Source organism: Thalassophryne amazonica, chromosome 4 (genome assembly GCF_902500255.1).
Source record: "Thalassophryne amazonica chromosome 4, fThaAma1.1, whole genome shotgun sequence".
NCBI classification, from domain to species: domain Eukaryota; kingdom Metazoa; phylum Chordata; class Actinopteri; order Batrachoidiformes; family Batrachoididae; genus Thalassophryne; species Thalassophryne amazonica.
In genome coordinates this window covers 98,339,417-98,366,028 of record NC_047106.1, presented here as the reverse complement: position 1 = coordinate 98,366,028, position 26,612 = coordinate 98,339,417, and the positions used below count along the sequence as shown (strand labels likewise).

Here is a 26,612-nt window from a genome sequence, read left to right as displayed (position 1 = left end):
TGCCACTTGATTTTTTTTTTTCCAACCTCTATAATGTCCTAAATGGACATTTGAGTGGTAACGGGAAAATAACTCGTTCCCGGTGTACCTTTTGGTGCAGTATTCACCTGTAGGTTGAAAACAACTCATAAGTGCCGTTTGTGGGCGAAATGTTTGCACTTTTTGACCTTCCACCTGAGGAGGACCACATGCGTCATAATGGAGCATTAGCTATGACATTTTGGCCATGCAGTGGATTTCTAGTGGCATGAGCCGTGATACCTACACATATAATATCAATGTGTATATTTCTGAAAAGCATATTTTGTCTAATTTAATATCATACCCATCTCATTTCTGTAATGTAAAATGGCACTTCTCAGTATGGTTTACAGTACAACCCTAACCCAGACCAAAAAATTTTATAAAAAGTTTTTTGTCAGAAAAAACTGAAGCCTCATGACCTATAGAATAAACACCAGTATTACAACTAGAAATCATTAGGTTTCATTTGACACTAAAACTATGGTGATAGGTGAAGTACTGACTAAGTGATGGACTACTGACTTGATGCTGTTTGCCTTGGGTTGAACACACTCACAGCACAGATGTACATAATTCAGTTTGTGAACATTTTCTCTTATACAACCCCTGGCAAAAATTATGGAATCACCGGCCTCGGAGGATGTTCATTCAGTTGTTTAATTTTGTAGAAAAAAAGCAGATCACAGACATGACACAAAACTAAAGTCATTTCAAAAGGCAACTTTCTGGCTTTAAGAAACACTATAAGAAATCAGGAATAAAAAAATTGTGGCAGTCAGTAACGGTTACTTTTTTAGACCAAGCAGAGGGAAAAAAATATGGAATCACTCAATTCTGAGGAAAAAATTATGGAATCATGAAAAACAAAAGAACGCTCCAACACATCACTAGTATTTTGTTGCACCGCCTCTGGCTTTTATAACAGCTTGCAGTCTCTGAGGCATGGACTTAATGAGTGACAAACAGTACTCTTCATCAATCTGGCTCCAACTTTCTCTGATTGCTGTTGCCAGATCAGCTTTGCAGGTTGGAGCCTTGTCATGGACCATTTTCTTCAACTTCCACCAAAGATTTTCAATTGGATTAAGATCCGGACTATTTGCAGGCCATGACATTGACCCTATGTGTCTTTTTGCTCTATGGCAAGATGCATTATCATCTTGAAAAATGATTTCATCATTCCCAAACATCCTTTCAATTGATGGGATAAGAAAAGTGTCCAAAATATCAACGTAAACTTGTGCATTTATTGATGATGTAATGACAGCCATCTCCCCAGTGCCTTTACCTGACATGCAGCCCCATATCATCAATGACTGTGGAAATTTACATGTTCTCTTCAGGCAGTCATCTTTATAAATCTCATTGGAACGGCACCAAACAAAAGTTCCAGCATCATCACCTTGCCCAATGCAGATTCAAGATTCATCACTGAATATGACTTTCATCCAGTCATCCACAGTCCACGATTGCTTTTCCTTAGCCCATTGTAACCTTGTTTTTTTCTGTTTAGGTGTTAACGATGGCTTTCGTTTAGCTTTTCTGTACGTAAATCCCATTTCCTTTAGGCGGTTTCTTACAGTTCGGTCACAGACGTTGACTCCAGTTTCCTCCCATTCGTTCCTCATTTGTTTTGTTGTGCATCTTCGATTTTTGAGACATATTGTTTTAAGTTTTCTGTCTTGACGCTTTGATATCTTCCTTGGTCTACCAGTATGTTTGCCTTTAACAACCTTCCCATGTTGTTTGTATTTGGTCCAGAGTTTAGACACAGCTGACTGTGAACAACCAACATCTTTTGCAACATTGCGTGATGATTTACCCTCTTTTAAGAGTTTGATAATCCTCTCCTTTGTTTCAATTGACATCTCTCGTGTTGGAGCCATGATTCATGTCAGTCCACTTGGTGCAACAGCTCTCCAAGGTGTGATCACTCCTTTTTAGATGCAGACTAATGAGCAGATCTGATTTGATGCAGGTGTTAGTTTTGGGGATGAAAATTTACAGGGTGATTCCATAATTTATTCCTCAGAATTGAGTGAGTCCATATTTTTTTCCCTCTGCTTGGTCTAAAAAAGTAACCGTTACTGACTGCCACAATTTTTTTTTCTTGATTTCTTATAGTGTTTCTTAAAGCCAGAAAGTTGCCATTTGAAATGACTTTAGTTTTGTATCATGTGTGTGATCTGCTTTTTTTCTACAAAATTAAACAACTGAATGAACATCCTCTGAGGCCGGTGATTCCATAATTTTTGCCAGGGGTTGTATGTCAATTACTACACATTTATGTAAAGTTCTGCTCATGGAGAATGTGAAAATAATGACTAAAATGTAATTTAGGGTAACAATAGCTATTAGCCAAAGAGGTCAGATCACTCACCATCCACCCCATCAAAAGAAAATGTCATTTAATCTTTTAAAATGTTTAATGACATCCTATATCAAACTTTCAGTGGAAACAGTATTATAACTCATTGTAATTTAACTTTTACATTTTTGTTAAACCCTTGAATTACAGCTAAAGTTCTACACTTTAAGCAGATCTTGTTTCATTTTTACTTAACTGTGTTGGTGTACAGAGGCCAAATAGCAAAAATCTGTCACTGTCCACTTCCTGCCCCCCCCCCACACACACTGATGATGGAAAATGTGAAAGTTCCTCTCTGCACCCTGGAAGTTCCCAGCCTCTGCTGGTCTAGTCTCCAGCTGGCCCCCGTGACCCCGACAATAGATGGATGTTACAGAGAAAATGTGTGTGCACAGGCAGGGCACACTGACTGTGCTCGCTGTGTGTTTTGCCACGGAACAGCTGGGTCCAAACCCCCGTGGGGCGGCAGCAAAGCATTGCCAATCATCTTCATCAGCCAATCACAGATGGTGTGCTGCTGGCACACAACTCCCTGCAGCTGTGTGTGTGTGTGTGTGTGTGCTGACTGTGTGTGTCGTACATGTCAGGCCGTATGCATAGTGTGTGTCAGGCAGGACAAAACCCCTCTACATCAGGTGCATGTTATCCTCCTCTGCAGGGTTTGGGCCTCTACAACTTCAGCAGTGAAATTGTAAAATGCATTTTGCAGGATGCAGCTCCTCCGCTGTAAAGTCTTTTTCCTTTCCTCGCCGCTCAGTTTACAGCTGCACAAAGAACTCCCAACCATCTGACGGAGATATCAGCCCTGCTCCCCCGGGCAGAGGAGGAGGAGGAAGAGGAGGTACAGTAGTGGTAGATTTTACAGCAGATAGGGGTGAGACATTCGGGAAAAGAACAGTCGTCCATCCTTTCCTCCCCCTGGTTCTGCAACATGTCTCCTTTTTTGTGCTCCCCCATGTCACCTCCACACACACACTGATTGTTTTAACAGCTGGACTATAACAGCAAAAACAGCTACTCCCACCCCACACCCGTCTCCCACAATCTCCCCCTCCTCACTCCCCTTTTGTCACTTGCTCTGTTCTTTATTTCACACACGTCTTCTGATTTTGTCTCTCATTTTATTTCTCCTGCATGTCTTCCAGTGTGGCTTCTGTCTGCTGAGCTTCACAAATATCTAATGCTGTCAACTTCTTCCAGCATCTCATGGCTTGAGTTTCACAATGACTGGGTCAGGGAATGTGTGTGTGTGTGTGTGTGTACGTGTACAGTCCGTTCAGTGTATCCTTGAGGGAGAAACAACCTCATCTTTTGTGGAAGTGCAGGAGTTTCATTGTGTCTTGATGTTTTTCTGCTAAATGAGTGGAAAGTTGAGCAGGATTGTTGAATTCGTTCAGTGGATATTGACTTCATTCAAGCCAGCCACGCATACTGATTAGGGTTCTTTTCGAGTATCATTAAGAAATGATTCGATCCACTGATGTCAACAGCCTTTTTGCTTAACGATTCCCTTATCGGACCTTCAGAGCAGCTGTTGTTTTTGAGGGTGTTTGATCATTTCTCTACGTTGATTACAGACCCTGCAGTGGCTCTGTAATCAACCGTTTCTGCAGCTCGACACCACTTTGAAGCGTTAAACAATGAAGCAATGCTTCGATCCACTAGCTTGTTGGTTCTTTGATTCGCTGCTCTTCAGAAACGGCAAGTTTGCTTCTTAACACCTCTCAAAGCCATTAAAATATCATGAGTCACTTTTGTGTGTATTAAAGTCACTAACTGGGACTCTCGTCTTGTTGCAGTCAAGAAACGAGAATCGTCCTTGTTCCGTTGGCACAGCTCCAAATGCTGCACGGCTCACTGCTGAGACAGAGTCTGCTTGGAATTAATAACTTCAAAACGAATTGCCGCTTTAAATAAAATGACATCTCTTACAAACTTTGTAATACAGACAAGAAACTACAATCGACTAAAACTTTTTTTTTTCCTCCCAAAATGAGACGTCCTGCATTCTTTATAAATTACATCCTGACCTGCAGCGCAGCCAGCTGCAAGAGCTCAGCTCAGATGTATGGAAAGACATTCATGCCAATAATGCCTGAAAGGAAATGCTTTTGACAATAACTACAGATTCGGTTTATTTCTATTTATGTCCATAGATCAAGGATCCACCATGTAGAGTTTATTATGTCCAAAGTTAAAGAATCCAGTGACCAATTTCATATTTATTACATATTTACTTTAAGACTCAAATGTTGTTCAGTTTCAGTTTAATCGGCTTATAAAGCACCAAATCACAACAAAAGCTGTCTCAAGGAGCCTCACATAGAACAGTTCAACATAAAAAAATTTAAACAAATAAATAAAAATGAAAAAATTCAAAGACATAATTAAAAACAGAAGTAAAAGAATAAAATGGATACAAAATAAAAAAGTATTCATAAGAAAGAGAATACAAATAGGCTTTAAGTCTTGACTTAAAAATGTCCACGGACTCCGACTGCCTCACGGTCACAGGAAGACTTCCACAGAGCGGGTGCATGATAAGAAAAAGCTCTTTGACCCGCTGACATAGAAAACCTGTAAAGCCTACTTTTAGTATACAAAAAATTCACAAGGGGTATCGATAAGGGAAACGATAAGGAATCGGATCAATAAGTGGAATCGATAGATAAAATCTTAGATACCCATCCCTAATACTGATGGGGATAGACTATACCGAACATCGAGATGTTTGGGTGATGACAAAAAACGGTCCTTTTTATTTTTTTCAAAAAACATATGGATTTCATTCATATGTTTTTACGTCAGACATGCTTGAACCCTCGTGCGCATGCGTGAGTTTTTCCATGCCTATCGGTTACGTCATTCGCCTGTGAGCACGCCTTGGGAAGGAGTGGTCCCACCCCCTCGTCGAATTTTCATTGGAAATAGCGTAATGAAAAGGACTTTTTTTCCATCAGAATTTTTTCAGAAGCTGTTAGAGACTGGCACCTGGAAACCATTCGAAAAATTTATCTGGCTTTCGGTGAAAATTTTACGGGCTTCACAGAGAATAAGGACTGTTACTACAGCTTTAAGGACCCCTTTAAGGACGCTCGGCGCACCGTGCTCCGATCTGCGACAACGCGGCACAAACCACCGGACCATTTCTAAACGGATGGCTCTGTGGATACGAGACCGTCGTGTGCTCTTTCTCTGGTTATCACAAGAGCTGGACATCAGCCATTTTCCGGCAGATTTCACTTTTAACAAGAGATTTTGTCATGGAAAGCCGCGCGGAGGCTTCGCGCGTAAAGACCGATTCGCTTTGGAAGCGAGACAAAGGAACACCTCTGTTTCGGTGTGTGGAGAGCTGGACATGTCCAAACTTGTCCTCTGACACGTCGAAATGGCGGAATGAATGAAATCCATATAGTTTTTGAAAAAAATAAAAAGGACCGTTACTTTATTGACAGACCTCTTATTATTAACTGTTGTTGTATATTACATTGATCATCCAATAAATCTATCGATCTCGAGAATACAGAAGTTTCTGTTCTTGATATTCTACTTAGCAATGATATTTTCATGAATACCTTTAATAAACCCATATGTGTGTACCATTAAAGCTTACAATAGTTTATCCTGAATAAATTGTCAGTCTATTTAAAGTACATTCATCTCAAGACCTTCATGCACCCAAGCAATTTAGAACTATGGTGTATCACATACAATCGACAAGATGTATTTACATCAACCTACATCGATGTTCAGTCCAAGGCTTTGCCTTGATTATATTAGTGACAACAGTTTACCTTACAAATGAATGGTGTGCAGAAGTCTTGTGGCGGTCCTGAGCTGGCACGATTACACGTGGTCTGCAATTAGACTGGTTGAATACGGCACTGGAAGCAGTTTGTTGTGGTGAAAGGAATATTCAGTTCATGGGCTACAGCTCTGGTGGGAATTCCTGCTGTACACTCCCTCAAAATGTGTGGCATTAATGGCACTGTGTTGTATGATCAAACTGCAAATTTTCGAGTCGGCTTTATTGTGACCTGTTCAAGGCATATCTATGCAATAATCATGCTGTTTAATCAGCATCGTTTCATGATATGACACACCAGCCAGCTTGGTGGATTATCTCTGCAAAGGTGAAGTGCTCATTAACATGGATTTTAACAAAATTGTGAACCAAATTGGAGAGAAATAAGCTTTTTGTGTACAGAGAAGAAATCTTAGACCTTTTGTTGCATGTTTTTATGTATGTCAGCAAGCTATTTCAAGAACAGCTAACCCAGTTTTAATCAAATGTAGGTGGTACATTGAACCTGTATATGAGAAGAAATGATTCAGTTTTGTTTAGGTTGGTGAACAATTAGAGTAAGAGGTTAAGGTCAAATTTCCAATCCCTTGATAATACTTGTATATATAAGATAAAATAAACTTTATTGATCCCACAACGAGGAAAATCACTTGTTGCCGCAGCAAGTGTTGCCGAGTCGTACAGTATTAAAGAAAAAGAAAAATATTTACATTAGAGAAAGCTGACTAAAGTATATTGCAATGTTTTCTGGTGGGTGCATAAATACTGATGTGAACAGATTACATAAAAATAGAATATAAGTGAGTATAACTATGTATAGATGTGGTAAATTATTGCACAGGATAATTTTCACAGTTGTGCATTTAATAAAGCACAAAAGGTGAAAGAATACGTAGTTAACAGTGCAAAATTAGCAGGTGGTTGTGGTGCTAACAATTTGTGGTACTATATTAGTACCACAAAGCAGAGTTGTAGTCTTACACACCTCTCTGCAGCTTCTCTCCCCCTGCCATCCCCTCATTACCCCATCCCCGTAGAGACGGTGCCTGCTCCCAGACTACCAATAACCAGCAAAAATCTATTTAAGCATAAAAATTCAAAAAGAAAAAATAATATAGCACCTTCAACTGCACCACAGACTAAAACAGTTAAATGTGGTCTATTAAACATTAGGTCTCTCTCTTCTAAGTCCCTGTTGGTAAATGATATAATAATTGATCAACATATTGATTTATTCTGCCTTACAGAAACCTGGTTACAGCAGGATGAATATGTTAGTTTAAATGAGTCAACACCCCCGAGTCACACTAACTGTCAGAATGCTCGTAGCACGGGCCGGGGCGGAGGATTAGCAGCAATCTTCCATTCCAGCTTATTAATTAATCAAAAACCCCGACAGAGCTTTAATTCATTTGAAAGCTTGACTCTTAGTCTTGTCCATCCAAATTGGAAGTCCCAAAAACCAGTTTTATTTGTTATTATCTATCGTCCACCTGGTCGTTACTGTGAGTTTCTCTGTGAATTTTCAGACCTTTTGTCTGACTTAGTGCTTAGCTCAGATAAGATAATTATAGTGGGTGATTTTAACATCCACACAGATGCTGAGAATGACAGCCTCAACACTGCATTTAATCTATTATTAGACTCTATTGGCTTTGCTCAAAAGGTAAATGAGTCCACCCACCACTTTAATCATATCTTAGATCTTGTTCTGACTTATGGTATGGAAATAGAAGACTTAACAGTATTCCCTGAAAACTCCCTTCTGTCTGATCATTTCTTAATAACATTTACATTTACTCTGATGGACTACCCAGCAGTGGGGAATAAGTTTCATTACACTAGAAGTCTTTCAGAAAGCGCTGTAACTAGGTTTAAGGATATGATTCCTTCTTTATGTTCTCTAATGCCATATACCAGCACAGTGCAGAGTAGCTACCTAAACTCTGTAAGTGAGATAGAGTATCTCGTCAATAGTTTTACATCCTCATTGAAGACAACTTTGGATGCTGTAGCTCCTCTAAAAAAGAGAGCTTTAAATCAGAAGTGCCTGACTCCATGGTATAACTCACAAACTCGTAGCTTAAAGCAGATAACCCGTAAATTGGAGAGGAAATGGCGTCTCACTAATTTAGAAGATCTTCACTTAGCCTGGAAAAAGAGTCTGTTGCTCTATAAAAAAGCCCTCCGTAAAGCTAGGACATCTTTCTACTCATCACTAATTGAAGAAAATAAGAACAACCCCGGGTTTCTTTTCAGCACTGTAGCCAGGCTGACAAAGAGTCAGAGCTCTATTGAGCTGAGTATTCCATTAACTTTAACTAGTAATGACTTCATGACTTTCTTTGCTAACAAAATTTTAACTATTAGAGAAAAAATTACTCATAACCATCCCAAAGACGTATCGTTATCTTTGGCTGCTTTCAGTGATGCCGGTATTTGGTTAGACTCTTTCTCTCCGATTGTTCTGTCTGAGTTATTTTCATTAGTTACTTCATCCAAACCATCAACATGTCTATTAGACCCCATTCCTACCAGGCTGCTTAAGGAAGCCCTACCATTATTTAATGCTTCGATCTTAAATATGATCAATCTATCTTTATTAGTTGGCTATGTACCACAGGCTTTTAAGGTGGCAGTAATTAAACCATTACTTAAAAAGCCATCACTTGACCCAGCTATCTTAGCTAATTATAGGCCAATCTCCAACCTTCCTTTTCTCTCAAAAATTCTTGAAAGGGTAGTTGTAAAACAGCTAACTGATCATCTGCAGAGGAATGGTCTATTTGAAGAGTTTCAGTCAGGTTTTAGAATTCATCATAGTACAGAAACAGCATTAGTGAAGGTTACAAATGATCTTCTTATGGCCTCGGACAGTGGACTCATCTCTGTGCTTGTTCTGTTAGACCTCAGTGCTGCTTTTGATACTGTTGACCATAAAATTTTATTACAGAGATTAGAGCATGCCATAGGTATTAAAGGCACTGCGCTGCGGTGGTTTGAATCATATTTGTCTAATAGATTACAATTTGTTCATGTAAATGGGGAATCTTCTTCACAGACTAAAGTTAATTATGGCGTTCCACAAGGTTCTGTGCTAGGACCAATTTTATTCACTTTATACATGCTTCCCTTAGGCAGGATTATTAGACGGTATTGCTTAAATTTTCATTGTTACGCAGATGATACCCAGCTTTATCTATCCATGAAGCCAGAGGACACACACCAATTAGCTAAACTGCAGGATTGTCTTACAGACATAAAGACATGGATGACCTCTAATTTCCTGCTTTTAAACTCAGATAAAACTGAAGTTATTGTACTTGGCCCCACAAATCTTAGAAACATGGTGTCTAACCAGATCCTTACTGTGGATGGCATTACCCTGACCTCTAGTAATACTGTGAGAAATCTTGGAGTCATTTTTGATCAGGATATGTCATTCAAAGCGCATATTAAACAAATATGTAGGACTGCTTTTTTGCATTTACGCAATATCTCTAAAATCAGAAAGGTCTTGTCTCAGAGTGATGCTGAAAAACTAATTCATGCATTTATTTCCTCTAGGCTGGACTATTGTAATTCATTATTATCAGGTTGTCCTAAAAGTTCCCTAAAAAGCCTTCAGTTAATTCAAAATGCTGCAGCTAGAGTACTGACGGGGACTAGAAGGAGAGAGCATATCTCACCCATATTGGCCTCTCTTCATTGGCTTCCTGTTAATTCTAGAATAGAATTTAAAATTCTTCTTCTTATAAGGTTTTGAATAATCAGGTCCCATCTTATCTTAGGGACCTCGTAGTACCATATCACCCCAATAGAGCGCTTCGCTCTCAGACTGCAGGCTTACTTGTAGTTCCTAGGGTTTGTAAGAGTAGAATGGGAGGCAGAGCCTTCAGCTTTCAGGCTCCTCTCCTGTGGAACCAGCTCCCAATTCAGATCAGGGAGACAGACACCCTCTCTACTTTTAAGATTAGGCTTAAAACTTTCCTTTTTGCTAAAGCTTATAGTTAGGGCTGGATCAGGTGACCCTGAACCATCCCTTAGTTATGCTGCTATAGACGTAGACTGCTGGGGGGTTCCCATGATGCACTGTTTCTTTCTCTTTTTGCTCTGTATGCACCACTCTGCATTTAATCATTAGTGATCGATCTCTGCTCCCCTCCACAGCATGTCTTTTTCCTGGTTCTCTCCCTCAGCCCCAACCAGTCCCAGCAGAAGACTGCCCCTCCCTGAGCCTGGTTCTGCTGGAGGTTTCTTCCTGTTAAAAGGGAGTTTTTCCTTCCCACTGTAGCCAAGTGCTTGCTCACAGGGGGTCGTTTTGACCGTTGGGGTTTTACATAATTATTGTATGGCCTTGCCTTACAATATAAAGCGCCTTGGGGCAACTGTTTGTTGTGATTTGGCGCTATATAAAAAAATTGATTGATTGATTGATATTATGGGGGAGGTGGTGGTCTAGTGGTTAAGCAATGGGCTTGAGACCAGAGGAGCCTTGGTTCAAATCCCAGCCTGACTGGACAATCACTAAGGGCCCTTGGGCAAGGTCCTTAATCCCCTAGTTGCTCCTGGTGTGTAGTGAGCGCCTTCTATGGCAGCACCCTGACATCGGGGTGAATGTGAGGCATTATTGTAAAGTGCTTTGAGCGTCTGATGCAGATGGAAAAGCGCTATATAAATGCAGTCCATTTGGGGAATAACCCTGTTGTGTCTGATGATTTGCGGACGTTCATGCTGGTTATACGGTCGCAAAAGGAGTTTTATTGGTAAAACGGATATTTGCGACCGTAATCCAGCATGAACATCGGCAAATCATCAGACACAAGGGGGTTATTCCCATTCAAATCCAATTTGATCGTTTGCACGGTCTATTTTTCTGAAGGTAATTTGGTCGGCGAGGCTTACCATTAGCAGCAGCACCTTCATCGTCACTCCAGCAGTGGTCAGGGCGCGAAGTATCCATTAAATGTGAAGCTGTCTTTCTGTATCAGAATCCACATCATTACTTTCGTATGGTAGCTTAAATTCACCCATTTCTGCATTGTTGTTGCTACGATACACCTCTCGCTCTCAGCTGACTGCACCATTATTGATATCTGTGTAGCAGCGCATGCGCCCAGGACGCCGAGTAATACATTGAATGTGAGGCAGTCGAATATTTTGCCACTGTACACCCGATAATATACGGTCTGAAATCTCACACGATTCACCAATCAGATTTGCAGAAAAAAATGTAGTTGGATTAGAATTACCATTGTACCGTCAGACTGCAGCTGGAATAAATGACCTGTGGAGGCGTTCTGTTTTGCACCGAGGGTGCAGTAGTCTATAACTGATGGAGCTGCTTAAGGCTCCCACAGTCTCATCTAAGGGGTGAGGGGGTTGTCCTGTGTGTGAAATGGTGAGTGAGTTCAGATGTTTTACTGTGAGCAAACCTGACTGTCCATGTAATGTTTTCTCTGGACGCCTGATACTGATACTGTAAAGATGCACTTTTGTCAAATGATGGTGGAAAAGAACTCACTGTTGTACGCCTTTGGCCTGGGGACATAATGTTCTGCTCATTCATGTTCCTTAAGTGTTCATCCATTCCAAGCACATCAAAAACGTCACAAACGTCATGAGAGCAAAACTTAAATATTTGTATCCTGATGCATATATTTAAACTTAAAAAAAAAAAAAAGAAATAAGAAAGGCGTTCTTCTGTCTCGGTCATCAAGCTTTTCTGGATGTCTGGCAGAGACAAATAGTTCATCTCGACTGAGATGATCTAAGACGTCCTTCAGAAAGTTGAGACTCTTGTGAATTTTCCCTGATCAGATCCTCCCTCTGATCTGGGACAGTTGTTGTTTTGAGGTCAGGGTTTTTTGTTTGTTTGTTTTTTGCCCCCTTGTGGAAGTAAAGGAAGAGAGCGAGTGACTGGCTGTGTGCCAGATTTAATTCCAGTGGAGACCGTAGAGTTTTCTGCTAATGCTTTATGAAAACACAGCCCACACTGATGTGTTTGAAAAGAAACAAAAAAGACAATAAAGCAGCTTCTGTGAGAGAAATCCCAGGAAACTCTGCAGCGCTGTCACATGCACGTGCATCTCAGTGGGTGCCTGCATAACATGCACATTCACATTTCAGAACAATACGTGTGAGCAAATTAGCAGAAGGAGAAGCTTTCCCAGCTGAGACGGCGTCACCCAGCTGAGCCGCTCGGTCGTTTTGATATCATTTACAGACAGGGATCGTCAAAGCGCTGTGTTTGTTTGCGTGGTGTCACGGGCTGATCTACACTTGTGTGAGCTTCGTTGATGTGCAGAAGGAAGAAAGAAAGGTGTGAGAAGCAGTCTTGGATGTTGCTGCTGACATGATGATGGTATGACTCAGAGCATGCTCGCTGTTAAATCCCCTCTGCAGACCCTCGAAGAGGTTTATCAGTGATGTGATGTGGTTTGGCAAGCCGCGACCCAGTGAGGGAGGCAGCTGACGCATGAACATGGTGCAGAAGAGGAATGGAAGGATGAGTGCATATGTGTGAGGAGAGAAGAACAACTTGAAGGGGAAAAAACACTCATTGTTTAGAAGAACAGGGAGTGAGATGCATTCAGGCCGGGGGTGCATGGTGATTTAAGGCTACAAACAGAGCACCTTTACAGATCAGTTGCCTAATTTCAGCAGAAAGAATTTTTTAGCATAAGCTGCCCTGACACTTGCACGACTTTGATTCGTGCACTTGCAAGCACTCTGCCGTGCAGGAGGGTAAACCCGTCGCAAACTGTGCCTGTTACGCATGTGCAAAGAAAATTTTGAAATGTTCAAAATCTCTGTCATGCATTAAATGTGTGAACTTCACGTGAACATTGCGCAAACAATTAATAAACACTGCATGCGAGTGCGTGTGATTGCATCAGCGCACCGCATCAGAGTGCAGCTCATCTGAACGATTATAACCAGATGCTAAATCTATCATAAACATACTTTTACAGCTACTCATGAGAAGGAATGAACATGCAACTGTTTTACCAAGCTATTATAATGTAAATATTACAAACAATTACCTTTTTAGATGTTTTCAAATGTGTTCTCCATGTCACGAAGTGCAAGAGAGAGAGAGAGAGAGAGAGACCTCTGTGATTCTGGAAGCGATTAGAGGTGTTTTCATCAGTGAAACTCTTAAGCCCCTTTCACACCGGGGCTGCTCCCAGATGTGTCGTGCGTCGTTATGACGCCGCTGTGTGGAAGCAACCTAGTGCCGAGACGATGCAGCTTGGCACCACAACAGCATGAGGGGCGCAAACGAAAATTAAACGTTTAATTTTTTTTGCGTCCTCTGCTCGACGCAGAATTAAGTGGTTTCAGCAAAAGTCAGAGCAACAGGACGGTACTCAGCATGACTGGAAGGCACACACTCAGGGCTTAATTTGAGGGGGAGCAAGCCAGAGCGCGCTCCGGAACCTCGGACGCGTGCTCCGCCAGCTATTTATACTGGATCCGTGATCCACCACCTCTCTTGACTAACAAAATATATAAAAAAAAATCGATTGCTCTCACTGCCAATCACACCGCCGCCCTCCTGTCTGCTATGCGGAATTGCGCCAAATCTGGCAACAGGTCCAGAGGCTACGCTTGCTGTTTTCATCCGGATGTTGACCGTAGCTGCAGAGCTCCGTGGCCACCGAGAGAGGACTTGGATTCTTTGCGGGTCCCGCATCCGTACCCCCAGAGGCAGTGAGTGTAGGGAGAGCCGCGCATTGTGTTCTGCGTGTGTCTGTTTCTAATCTTCTCGCACAGAAGAAAAAAGAGAGTGTTTACACAAGAGAGAAAAGTGAGAAAATGCTAATGCCTGTTTGAGAAAAGTGTGTAGTGAGGGGTTTTACAGCCTTAAAACATCTATAAGTGTAAAAAATAGCGCTACTTCGCGGATTTCCGCCGCGTACACACCGGGCGTGATCAGACGCTACAAACTTGCGGGGGTCACGTGGACGCGCCTCCTTCACCCGGTGTGTCGCTCTGCTTGGGTGGACTTTCGTTGCGAAAATTCGCCCCGGTGCGTCATCAAATAGGAGGAGCTTCCATTCTGCTCGGCGTCAAGTCATCATGACGGACCTTGATCACACGGAGCGAGTTGTTGTGAAAAGCTCCCAATACAGAGAGTATCATTATTTGCTGCAGGAGCTGCGTCTGGATGATGGCCGCTTTCAGTGGTCCTTCCGCCTCTGCGGGACCCAGTTTGAGGACCAACTGTCCCGTTCACGCGCGCACATGTAAACAATAAAAAAAAAAACTCCGCTTCTTGCTGCAGCTCGCTCTTCCACCAAAAAACTCTGTCATAATTGTGTTTAGAAACCAGTCACCATTTGTTTTATTATACATCTGTGTAGTTAATTAATAAAATATTCTCCACACAGATGATTCGCTCACGCACGCACGTAAAAAAAAAAAAACTCTGCGGCTTGCTGGGGCTGCTCCTCGCTCTTTCCCAAAAAAACTGTCATAATTGTCTTTAGAAACCAGTCACCATTTGCTTTATTATACATCTGTGTAGTTAATAAGTAAAATAATCTCCATGGACCCTCACGCACGCACATTAAAAAAAAAAAAAACTCCGCTCCCGCTGCTGTGGGGCTGCTGCTTGCTCCAAAAACTGTCATGATTGTCTTTAGAAACCAGTCACCATTTGCTTTATTATACATCTGTGTAGTTAAGTAAAATAATCTCCATGGATGATTTCCTCGCGCGAGCACGTAAAAAAAAGAAAAAGAAACTCCACTCCCCCTGCTTTGGGGCTGCTGCTCGCTCCAAAAACTCTGTCATGATTGTGAAATAAAGGACAAAAGACACATAAGTCCTACTCACAGGCTGCTACCAGATACAGGACATGTTCACATCTTCAAACTCCAGACATCTCCACATCACTACATATTCAGTCCCTGATTGGTCATCGCGGCGCAACGAGACGAAAAAGTTCAGATTTTTAAACTTGGGGAGGAGGGCAACACGACGTGACGCGACGCAATATCGCGCCACAAACGCGCAAAACGCTTAAAATCGCTTTACTCGCATCGCGCTGCGCGGTTTGGCGCCAAAACGCGTCCTTACATAGGGATTACATGGCAACCTGTGGCTGCAATCACTCGCGTTGCGCCCAGTGTGAACGCAACTCCCGCGATAAACGAGGGACCACTGAGGAATTTGTACTCTATCCAGATTTGGTGTGACTAGGCCTACAATACATGCCCAGTTTATTTTCGGTGTGGCGCACAGTGTTGTTCGCAAGCCCCCCGCCCTTCTTTTTTTTTTTCTGCACCGGAGCCACCCATCCTCTGCGCTCCGGGACCTCCTTTACAAATTACCCAACGCCAATTTATGATTCCTGCTGTGTTCCATTGTTCCTGCAGTATAAATAATGCAGGATTGTTTTTATACCGTGTACACAATGCAGTAAAAACTACACGCTCAAAAAACAAAGAAAAAAATGCTGATTGCAGCAGCTGTTCCTCCTTGCTGCTCCTTTTCACAAAGGAGCAGGAGCAAACACTTTTAAACATTTTTGTGAGAAGACTCCATAAATCCTGCTCACAGACTGATTGCCAGAGACAGGAGATGTCCTCATCCAGTAAAAAGTCCAGACATCTCCAGTCCACTCACGGACGGTTCGTTCATGCGCGCACATGTGAACTTACAAAAAAAAGAAAGAAAAAAAAAAACTGTCTGGCTGCAGGCATTAGTTCCTTGTTCTCCCCTCAAACTCTCATCACTGTGTTTAAAAAAGGACAAAAAAGGACATAAGTCCTGCTCACAGACTGATTGCCAGAGACAGGACATGTTAACATCAAGTAGAACTCCAGACATCTCCAGATTTGCTCACGGACGGTTTGTTCGAGATGCGCACATGCGTGCATCTCGGTCAAAGGAGGAAAGATAAACTATAACAAGACTCAGAGCACAGACCTGCAGCTCAGCACAAGAATGGATGGATGGATGGATAGCTTTATTATCATTGTCATTACAACGAGATTTCCACACTCACATTCCACAGACAAACAGTAATTAATCCACAATTATTACTTGTTTACTGTAATAATGGCACACATCAGAATTAAGACAACGCATATACATTTGACACTGTTTATGTGCACTAAACTTGAAACAGTCCATTTTCCAAATTGAGGTGATGTGAGTGTGCGGTAGCCGCTGCAACTGGAGTCATGCCGCTGCCAGCTTGGGGGGAACGTGGACCTGCCGCAGCTAAAAACCGCGCAGCCCCCGCAGGGGAAAGGGGTGGTGTGAGCGGTGGCCGGGATGGGGTGTGTGATGGGGGGGCAGGAAGGGAGGGGAAGGGAAAAATGGAGCATGCTTCAGTCTTTGTCCATGTGTAAGTCTGTCAGTTTCTTGTCTTTGTGGGTTGAGATAAGAAGGAGCCGAATAATCTCACCAAGGCCTGAATAAATTCCTCTGGAGGAAAACAGTGGGCAATTTGTCCTTCAGGCTTAATAAGCCTGGAGTGTTGTGGTTGAGCAGTGAAAAACACTTTTAACAGTTCCACTTGAACAACCAAATCCCAATTATGAATTAAGAATATTCACCGGCCTCCAAAACCTTCAACTTCAACTGCAAGGCACGCATCTGCTCCAAGATGTCATCCAATTTGCATCCGAGTTCAAGAGTCATTGCAGTCTGAGAATGCACTGCCTTGCCAACCTCGTTAATCATGACGGACAAGTGAGGCGCCGTGGTTCTTGATGCCGCCATCTTGCCAATTTTCCGGTAGATCAGGGCAACACATAAGCCAAAAAGTACCAGCCCTGCTACCATAAGACCAAAAATGAATAAATCCTTGACGTCCTCAACAGAGAAAGGCGCCAAGCATGCCACTCACCAAGAGCCCCAGGAGTCGAGAACATAGCCCACAGGATACGTTCCATCTGGGCAGGTAGGATCCCCTGGTCCTGACCTTCTTGTAGAAAAAATGGTGTCAGTAGCATTCAGAGACCATCTGATCAATTCCATGGTAAATCCAATAGTAGTCCAATAGATCCAGTATCCAATATAATTTGAGGAATTCACAGTCTGGTGAAGTAGGGACTTGAAGGTTAAAGCAGAGATAAGGGAGAGTGGAGGAGATGCAACCACCCTCGTTGGAGTCCCAAGCTGCAAGAACAAATATAAAGTAGAAGAGAAGTCAGAGTGCACAGTGTGTGCAGAGAACCTGCAGGCTGCATCCTCACCTCCTGTCTGCCCCCTGCTGCACGCACCTGACGCAGAAATTCCTGCGTCATGACGCAACTGGGAGCAGCTCTGGTGTGAAAGGGGCTTTAGAGAAAATGATTCATCCACTATGAAATAATTATTTTATATACGCAGCATCCAGCAGCACAAAGTGTGGCATCCAGCTGGGAACACAGTGGGTGGCATTGTCATGACGAATTGCGCAGAAGTCCGGAGCCAAAATGCATGCAAGTGCCAAGGGACCTTTAGCGTGAGCCCATTCAATCACCTTCCACCCCTTAGCAAGTCCACCACATACAGTCTACCCCGAGGACAATCAGTAGGGGACGTAATTGCATCAGTGCAGCTTTGACCTTGGCTTCAGTGTCTAAGGTGAGAGCAGAGATGAAACACTTGTCAGGCAGAATGGTCTTGGCTTCAAGAGTATGCAAGTCAGGATCAAATAAGCGGGAAAGTGAATTGGGTTTCGTGTTTTTGGAACTGGGACAATAAGACAACACAAAGTCAAAGCGGCTGAAAAACAATGCCCACCGGACCTGCCTAGCATTGAGACACTTAGCTGAATGTAGGTATTCCAAATTCTTGTGGTCTGTACAGACCAAAAACGGTGTATGGCGCCACTCCTCCAGGACCGTTTTGACAGACAACAGCTCACAGTCACCAATGTTAGAATTTTGTTCTGCTGGAGACAACTTTTTGGACAAAAAGGCACATGGGTGTAGTTTACCATCAGTGGGGCACATTTGGGATAGGACGGCCCCTATCCTAATGTTGGAGGCGTCAAGCTCGACCGCGAACTGCAGGTCGGGATCCGGGAGGAGCAGCACCGGAACAGATGTGAAATGCTGCTTAAGTTCTTGAAATGCAGCATCAAATTCCAGAGACCAACAAAACACCTGTGGGATGAGGTGAGATTATGTAATGGCCCAGTCACATGGCACATGGCATTTGCTAAACGAAGGAAAAAAGTCACAAAGCCACAAATCAATGAGAAAAAGTGGACGAATGAGCCGGCATGTCTTCCATCACCGAAAAGCCTGCGAGTGCAGAGCATTAAAGACCAAAACGAGGTCAAAACTAACAAAAAACACGAAGCAAACAGCGACCTTGACGCTGTGATCATTTCTGCAGCGAGTCTTTGCTCTCCACAGCCAGCTGCAGCTGCATTGTCTTGACAACAGGTTTGAATGTGTGCACGCACATGCACAGTGGACCCAGAGACGGCATACGAACTTGCGTAAATAGTTAAAGTAGTTGGTCAAATGTTCTTGCCGCTACTGTTTCTGTATGAAAATGTTGCTTTTCGTCCCACACATGGACGGGTCACGTGCATCTTGTCGTGCAATGTCCGTGCAAGATGTCGGACTTGGGAGGTTGGATGAAGTTGGATGACAATCAAATGCAACGCTGACGGTACGGGAACTATACAAACAAGGAGGAACCGTCAAGACAGAAAGCAAAATGGAATACAGATGAATTGAGGTTGTCGTTGGGATTCGTTCACATTTTTCACCAGTTTGAAAATTGTGATGAAATGCAAGCTACAGAAACGAAGCTGGATGATGGTTAAATGATGTCTTCGAAAGTCAATGCAAGTCCAGATTTCTTGTTTCGTTTTGGCTTTGGTATCCTTCGTTAGTGCTATGTGACCGGGGCTTATGAGACAAGCCAAAGTACTGAAATTGCAAATGAATTTGCAGTAGAATTTTTCAAACCCCAGGAACCTCTGCACCTCCTTGCAGGTGCATGGCATGGTCCACTCTGCTAAAGCTGCAACCAGCGGATCCACAATTTATTCATCAACCTCTGTCAAAGCCATTTAAAGATGTCAGTCATGACTCACCTTTCTGCTGATTAAAGTCCCTAAAAAGGACTATTTTCTGTTGTAGGCAGATGCAAGAATCGGCCACCACTTCACACAGACAGTTTTTATTCATTCATCATTAACGTGCCTTTTTTGTGGAGCAGCCAACGTCACGGTTCTCTGGACTGTACCATTAATATGTCCCGCTTCGCTGGTTTGTAAATTGAGGTTACTGTCCCTCATGTAAAGGAAAATAATAATAATAATATCCTCTGCTCCGTGTGTGTGTTGTTGGATTTGCTGCGGCTCTTTGCCGAGTAAAGTTGGAAAGACAGATCATTCCGGAATCAATAACTTCAAAGCGAGTTGCCATTTTAAATCGAATGACACCTCTTTCCAGATGTAATACACACAACACACTACAACTGACCAAAATGCTTTTTTACTGAAAATGAAACGTCCTCTGTTTCGTGGGGGAGGATTTATCCCAGTGTCACAGTCTCAGTGCTCTCCCACCTGTGCAGGTGCAAGTATTATAGTGGATACCAGGGGAATTCTCCCCTGGAAAAAATTTTAATTAATAACCCTCTGAAACACTATTGCCTGCATTTTGAGGGCCAAAACAATAGTCAAAGCCATCGTTTTTTTATTAAAATCTTTTTTACTTTAAAGCCAAAACAAATGAGGCATCAGGCCAAAACATGGAAGAGTGCAGAAATGTGTCACAGGAGCATCATAACTGCTAATTTATACACAGCAGTTTACTAAAGAAAATCCTTACAAATGTTTTTTTTTTAACTTCAAGATTAATTTCTGATTACTCTACATCTTGTAGTTAAAAAAAAAATGCCAAAGATGGCCCTTTATAAGCCAATAATGCACAAGCTTTGGCGGTGGCGAAGCCTAAGCAGTCCCCGAACCCCTGGCTTTTTAAGGTGAGTTTTGCACCCCATTGGGCTAAGAACAAATCCTGCTGAGAACCCTGCCACTTTGTGGAATGCGCTATCTTTCACAGTGTGGACTACCAATAGTCTTTCCAGTTTTAAAATGTTTCTTAAGTCTCACTTGTTCACTTTGGCCTTTGGCTGAGTAAAACCGCTTTTATTGGGTCTTTTATTCCACTGTATTATTGTTGTTTTTATTGCTTTCATTATTTTTATTGTTGTGCCTATTTTACTGAAAAGCACTTTGGGAGGCCATTGGGTGTGTAAATTCATTCATTCATTCATCTTCTACCGCTTAGTCCAATTAAGGGTCGCGGGGGGCTGGAACCTATCCCAGCAGTCATAGGGCGCAAGCTGACATTGACATCTTCATCAGACATGCCCTAATCACTCTTATATTTGAAAGTGAGGTGCAGACTGGCACTCACCATCACCTGATAAAGTTTGTTCCGGATATGATCTGGGTTGTGGATTTTGTGGTCATTTGAATTTAATATTGAAAGCCCATTTGGTGTACATTTTGCATTATATCTCAATCAAAAGTGCCCCAATCACACTCATTTTTCTGTTATGGATTTATCTACGCCACCAAAATTGGATGGAGGTTCCAATTTTATGCCTGTTTGTCTATCTTGCAGTTGTCAGTCAGAAACCAAGTGCCAAAAAAACAATGACAAATTGTGCATACCAGAGATATGTTCTCTGAAAAAGAATTCAGAAACTGAAAAAGTTGCGGGAAAAAAACCTGACACCACAAAAACTTTGATTCAAGTGCATGAACTAAATACATACTCCTGACATTTGAGCCACTTCTAATAGGATTTTGACCTTAAATTTTTTTTTCCAGAGTAAAAATTTGATTTGTGGAATTGGAAGCTTGTGTTGGTGGAGGTTTGCGCTCTATGAACGCTGTGCTGTAGGTTACATATTGAATCGTGTCATGAATAAATTAAATTCCAGAATATCACAAATTGGTAATCAAGCATGTTCTGTCCTCCTGAAAACCTCTTAAAAAAAAAAAAAAAAAAAAAAAAAAATGAACATGGTGTGCATTGCAGTGATCACAGAATATGTGCTTGAATTGTAATTTTTCTGAATTTTAAGGCACTTTGGATAAAGGGGTCTTTCAAATGTAAATGGAAAGCCTCACAATGGTTTTATGCCTGATTGGAAATGTTACATAATTTTGTGGTGAAATTTTTGTTTTTCTGTGTTCCACGCAAGGCTAACATCCAGCTTCTTGTCTCCAGCCTCTCCTAGGTGAGTTGGCATGGCCCAGTGATGAACGGAGCGGTGGTGCCTGGTAGCCCGGAGCTCTCCTCCACATGCCCACTGCCTGACTGGCGAGAGTTCTGTGAGCTTCACGCTCAAGCCTCTGCTTCAGACTTCGCTGACAAGTTCCGGCGTTTCCTATCAGAGAACCCATGCTACGATTCACCCGGTGCCGATGCAAGCTTCTCTCAGCATTTTGCCCAACACTTTCTGGAGTGTTTCTCTACAGCTTTGATGCAGGCCCGGGAGAACCAGACTTCCTCTGGTGACGACGGTTCCAACTCAGCATCCAAATACAGCATTGTTCCTTTCCTGGGAATCCAGGGCTGCCCGTTGTCTTACAGCCACGACCTCTACCACAGACGCAAGGACGCTGGGGCTTCAAGTGAATCCCTGGACAGTATGGATAGCGGAGGGGGAGGGTTAGAGGAGGGAGCCTCCCGGGGTCCCCAAACAACCCATAAGGTGCCTGCTCTGGGCCAGTCCCGCAGCTCAGAGGACGTTTCAGTCAGTCACCCCAAGGCTCGCTTCAAGAAAGGCTTCTCACTGAGGAACATGAGTCTGTGTGTGGTGGATGGGGTGAAGGAAATGTGGCACCGCCGCGCCTCCCCTGAACCTGACATTCTCTCCGGAACCAGGAAGTCTAATGGGGGAGGAGCGGGTGAAGCAGCAGCAGGAGAGAAGTGGTCCCAAAAGCTCAGGCTTCCCAGGGCTTCCCAGGGACACAAAGCCGAGCTGCTGGAAGTCCAAAGAGAAGGCACACTGAGATACATGGTGGCCGATGACACAAACTGTATGGGTGCGGTGCAGTGGCAAAAGTGCCGCCTGTTGCTTAGGAAGTCCAGAAGAGAGGAGGGAGGCGAGAGCTTCCTGTTGGAGTTCTACGTACCACCCAAGGTACACACACACACATACAAACACACACCTCTGACCCTGAGTGACACCAGCTTAAGACCAAGCACACAACATACTTCTCAATGTGGGATTTCCAGATCACTGACCCTTGACCTTAAGAAGACCACAAGGTGGTACAGCTGATCTACTGCTGTGCTTTGATCATGTGTGTGGTGGGAATGATGAGTAAAGACAGGTGGACAGCCAGAAGGGGTGAAGGAGCTAAAAGCTGTTCAAAGATTGTATTTCATGTACAAAAAAATAAAGATACATATTGATCACTTCCTCAATTTTGGCAAAATTATTGAGGAACTGAAAGCATTTGGTGCATCACTCAAAACATCTTGAGATAAAATAGAACTTAATTGTGGTTCAGCAGTTTCATTTGATATTAATGACTGCATAGGAAAATTCAAAACAGGGCTTATCAGATTATATTGGTGGTTGCAGCCATGTAATGACACTTTAAGTAAACATTCTCATTTGCATAGGCCTGCCCTGCACACAGGCTCAATTATTTAATCACTGGCTTCCTGTTCAGATCTTACAAATCATAACAGATCAGAGTCAACACAATAAACACTCATAAAAGTCTCACTGCTGTCTGAACGGCTTTGGCTCCCATCCTGTCAGAGCCATCAATCTGCCTGCTGTGTGGCCACACTACACCACCATAACCGCCCGCATTATGACACAGCAGCCAGCCCTACCACAACCTACTGGATATATATGTCAATAAATAAAACACATCTCAACAAAGTTGTAACAGGGTGATGTTTACCATTGTGTAGCATCCCTTTCTTTTAACAACGGTTAGGATTAGTAAACATCTGGGAAGTGAGGAGACTAGTTGCTGGAGTTTTAAGAGAGGAATGTTGCTGCAATCAAATTCAAAATGAGCTAATATATTTCATGAAATGGGAAAATGTCTCAGTTGCAACATCTGATGTGTGTGTGCGTGTACGCATGTGCATACACAGTGCTCTGATGTTTGCAGAATCAGTGGATACACTGGTTGCAGCACTTAAAAAGCTGATGAGTGAGGAATCGGAGTGTCTTGGTTCACGACTGAGGTCCAGACTTTGTGGACACCAGATAATGAGAAGTGTATCTGCATGTGGCAAAAGTGTTGAACTTGTGGAGACATTCACTTATCTCTTTGCGTTAATTTTGACTTATTTCATTGGCTGTGGCTCAAGTTAAATGGAAACTCTCGGTGTTTTGACATTTGTGAAGGCTGCTTGTATTTAAAAAAAAAACACTTCACACAGTGACCATTTTTCTCAGTAAAAATATTTCTAAAGGTTTTATTGACATGAAATGTTCACCAGATGTTGGTAATAACCCAAGTAATCCACACGTACAAATAAGTACAGAAATTAAGTTATGTTTAATAAAGTGGAATGCCACAAAGACATCAAACCATAGACGTCCATAAATTATGTGTCATAATGAAATGACACAGGAAAGACAAATTGAACACATGAAGAAAGGGAGGTGCAAAAAGATATTGGAAGCCTAGACACCAGCTGAAATTTATCAGTAATTAGAAAGCAGTTCTGCCACTTGTCAGTGTAAATTAATATCAGCTAGTTCAGTCCCAACTGATGGCTTGTAAAAAGATGTCTCATTACCAAGGTGTCACACAAGCAGGGGCGCCACTAGGGATTTTGGGCCTTGTGAAAAGAAATCTCACTGCCCCCCAATAGCTGGCACCGGACCAGCAGAAAATTATGATACCATTTTAAATAAAACTATGCATTTTAATTTTTTTTGACTATCATTCCCATATTTTTGACCCCCCCCCCCCCCCCCCCCCCCCAAAAAAAAAAAAATCAGTTGACAGTTACTTGGTAGGGGAAGCACTGAAAATACAATGAAATTAATTTAGATTCAATTATTTCCTGCAAGACAGATACTCAAGACTGACAAAAATGATTTGATTGAAAGCATTCACCCAGTCTGGAGGCACTAGAAATATTCTCTGTTCCTCCTGTAAACCGGGGGGATGAGAGTCCCAAACTGCTGACATAAATTCAGACTATAGGCTTTTTTTAAATTTCAGAATGATTTTTTTATTCTTTAATGTTTTTTCCTCCATAATAATCGATTAATTCAGCACACAGCTGCTCACCTCCTTCCTCAGGGGGTACTTGGGCTTGTTCAGGTGGGGCAGAGGAGGAGTGACAGACTGTTGCTGCTCTTGATGTGTATGTTCAGAACATGCATCATTTTTTTGAGCAGAGCAGCTTGCTAAATGTTTGCCTGCATTAATTATTTAACAAACAACAGGGGTGTTGGCCAAGTGGTTATTGCACTTGTTTTCAGTGCAAAAGGTTCTTGGTTCAAACCCCACCCCTGCCACATTTCTCCATGTAATGTGGAGTTGAGGTAGGAAGGGCATCCGGCATAAAACCTGCGCCAATTCAACATGATCCACCTTGGATTTGCTTTGGTGACCCAGAGTGAAAACAAGGGAACAGCCGAAAGGACTTACTTTTTAACAGTGAAATGCATAAATCCAAAGTTTTCTTCAGAAATATGAGCTAATATGTGGAGAAACGTGAGCTAGCTTATAAACTATGGACAAAGTTAGGAACAGACAACAGGCTAACATTCCAGAACTTTCCATCATATGAACCACTAACAGACCCATGTTGCCTATAAAAGAACTGGGTGATATACTGTTGACCCTTCGCTTCTTTCTCCTGTGTGAGCTTTCTTTGTTTTTTTTTTTTTTTTTTTGTTTTTTTTGCTCCATGAGTTCTGAGGCATCCTGCCATCTGTGGCACCACTTGCTGTCTGTAAAGTTTCTGCAGCTTTCTGATGGAGCAGGTGGACTGAACCAGTTTATGTAAATAGAGGGGGGTGGGTGTTGAGAAATGTTTCCAAAACAAAGTTAGCATTACCAATACATTGTAAATCAAATATATATGTGATTGTATTAGGGCCTCTCTGGGCCCTTGTCAGTCATGGACCCCTAGAATCATTCTCCTTATCTCCCCTTTTTGGCGCCCCTGCACACAAGAAACAGCTCATGATGGGTAAAAGCAAAGAGCTCTGTCAAGATCTTCACAACCTTATTTTTGCAAAACGAGCATGCCTTTGATTCATGCAATAGCACGACACAGAGAGCTGGAGAGTAAACTCGTCTTTAACGGGAGCAGAAAGGACGCCAGAGGGGCGTCGGTGCATGCTGTTGTGCACAGAGAATTTTGAAATGTTCAAAAAAATCTTTCACGCATAAATGTCGTACTATGTGGTGCGATCTAATCTCCAACACTACGTGCAGCTCGTCAAGTGGAGTAAACAAGAAGTGAACAGAGCGAGTGGTGACATCAGCAGATCGCATCAGAGCACATCTTGTCTGAACGATTATAACAAGATGTTAAATCTGTTATAAACATACTTTAACAGCTGCACGCAAGAAGGAAAGAACACGCAACTGTTTTGTCAAGCCATGATAATGTAAACAAGACAGATAATTACCTTTTTAGACGGCTCAAAATGCTTTCTGCAGGTAGTTAGGTCTGACTGCAGCCTCCTCTGATTCAAGATGCGATTAGAGCCATTTTCAACAGCCAATTTGCAGAAAAAAATGATTAATCCGCCGCGAAATAATTATTCTATATATGCAGCATCCAGCGCAGAGCACGTGGCAGCCGGTGGAACAAAGAATGGCGTCCAGCTGTGAACACAGCGGGTGGGATTGTCACAACTACATTCGTGCTATTGCGTGAGCCACAGGCATGCTCGTGTCAGTGCACATTAAGGTCAGCAAACCTTTCCTGGTGGTCGAGACCTAAGAATAATGAAATTATCCTAAAAGAGACATTACCTCACTAATTATGGAGCATTTGGAAGTGAACTTTTTTATGCTGTTGACACTGGCTGCAGACTTTATACCAAACAAGAGGTTGTCAGGTATGCTGACTAACGGTGTGTAACAGCTCTATACACGTCCAAATTCCAGAGGTACAGGAAATGGTCCCTTTCACATGGGAAGTGATTTGCAACATCTGATCCTGAGAAATAACTTGCAGGCATGGATGGCAGCCAGCTGCACGGGCACATCAGTGATGAGCAGATAAGACTGTCAAGTGCACACACACACACACACACACACACACACACACACACACACACACACACACAGAGAGCACGCTGCTTCAAAGATGGTTAAGATTAATGTCTGGGTCCAACCCTGCAAAGGGCAAATTGAGGCCAGACACTTTCCAGAATTCACACTCCTGTTTTAGATTCGATGCTGTCGGTTAGTGGGAA

At 42.6% G+C, this 26,612-nt stretch overlaps 1 protein-coding gene across 3 annotated transcripts in view; it reads left to right on the top strand.

The window, feature by feature from the left end:
* Window positions 1–26,612, top strand: part of LOC117508528 (SH2B adapter protein 2) — a 66,292-nt gene that overhangs the window by 25,878 nt on the left and 13,802 nt on the right. For all 3 annotated transcript variants that reach the window (XM_034168308.1, XM_034168309.1, XM_034168310.1), the window contains exon 2: window positions 21,413–22,331. In XM_034168308.1, the coding sequence (XP_034024199.1) occupies window positions 21,444–22,331 (888 nt within the window). In that variant the 5' untranslated portion in view covers window positions 21,413–21,443. The remainder of the gene's footprint in view (window positions 1–21,412; window positions 22,332–26,612) is intronic.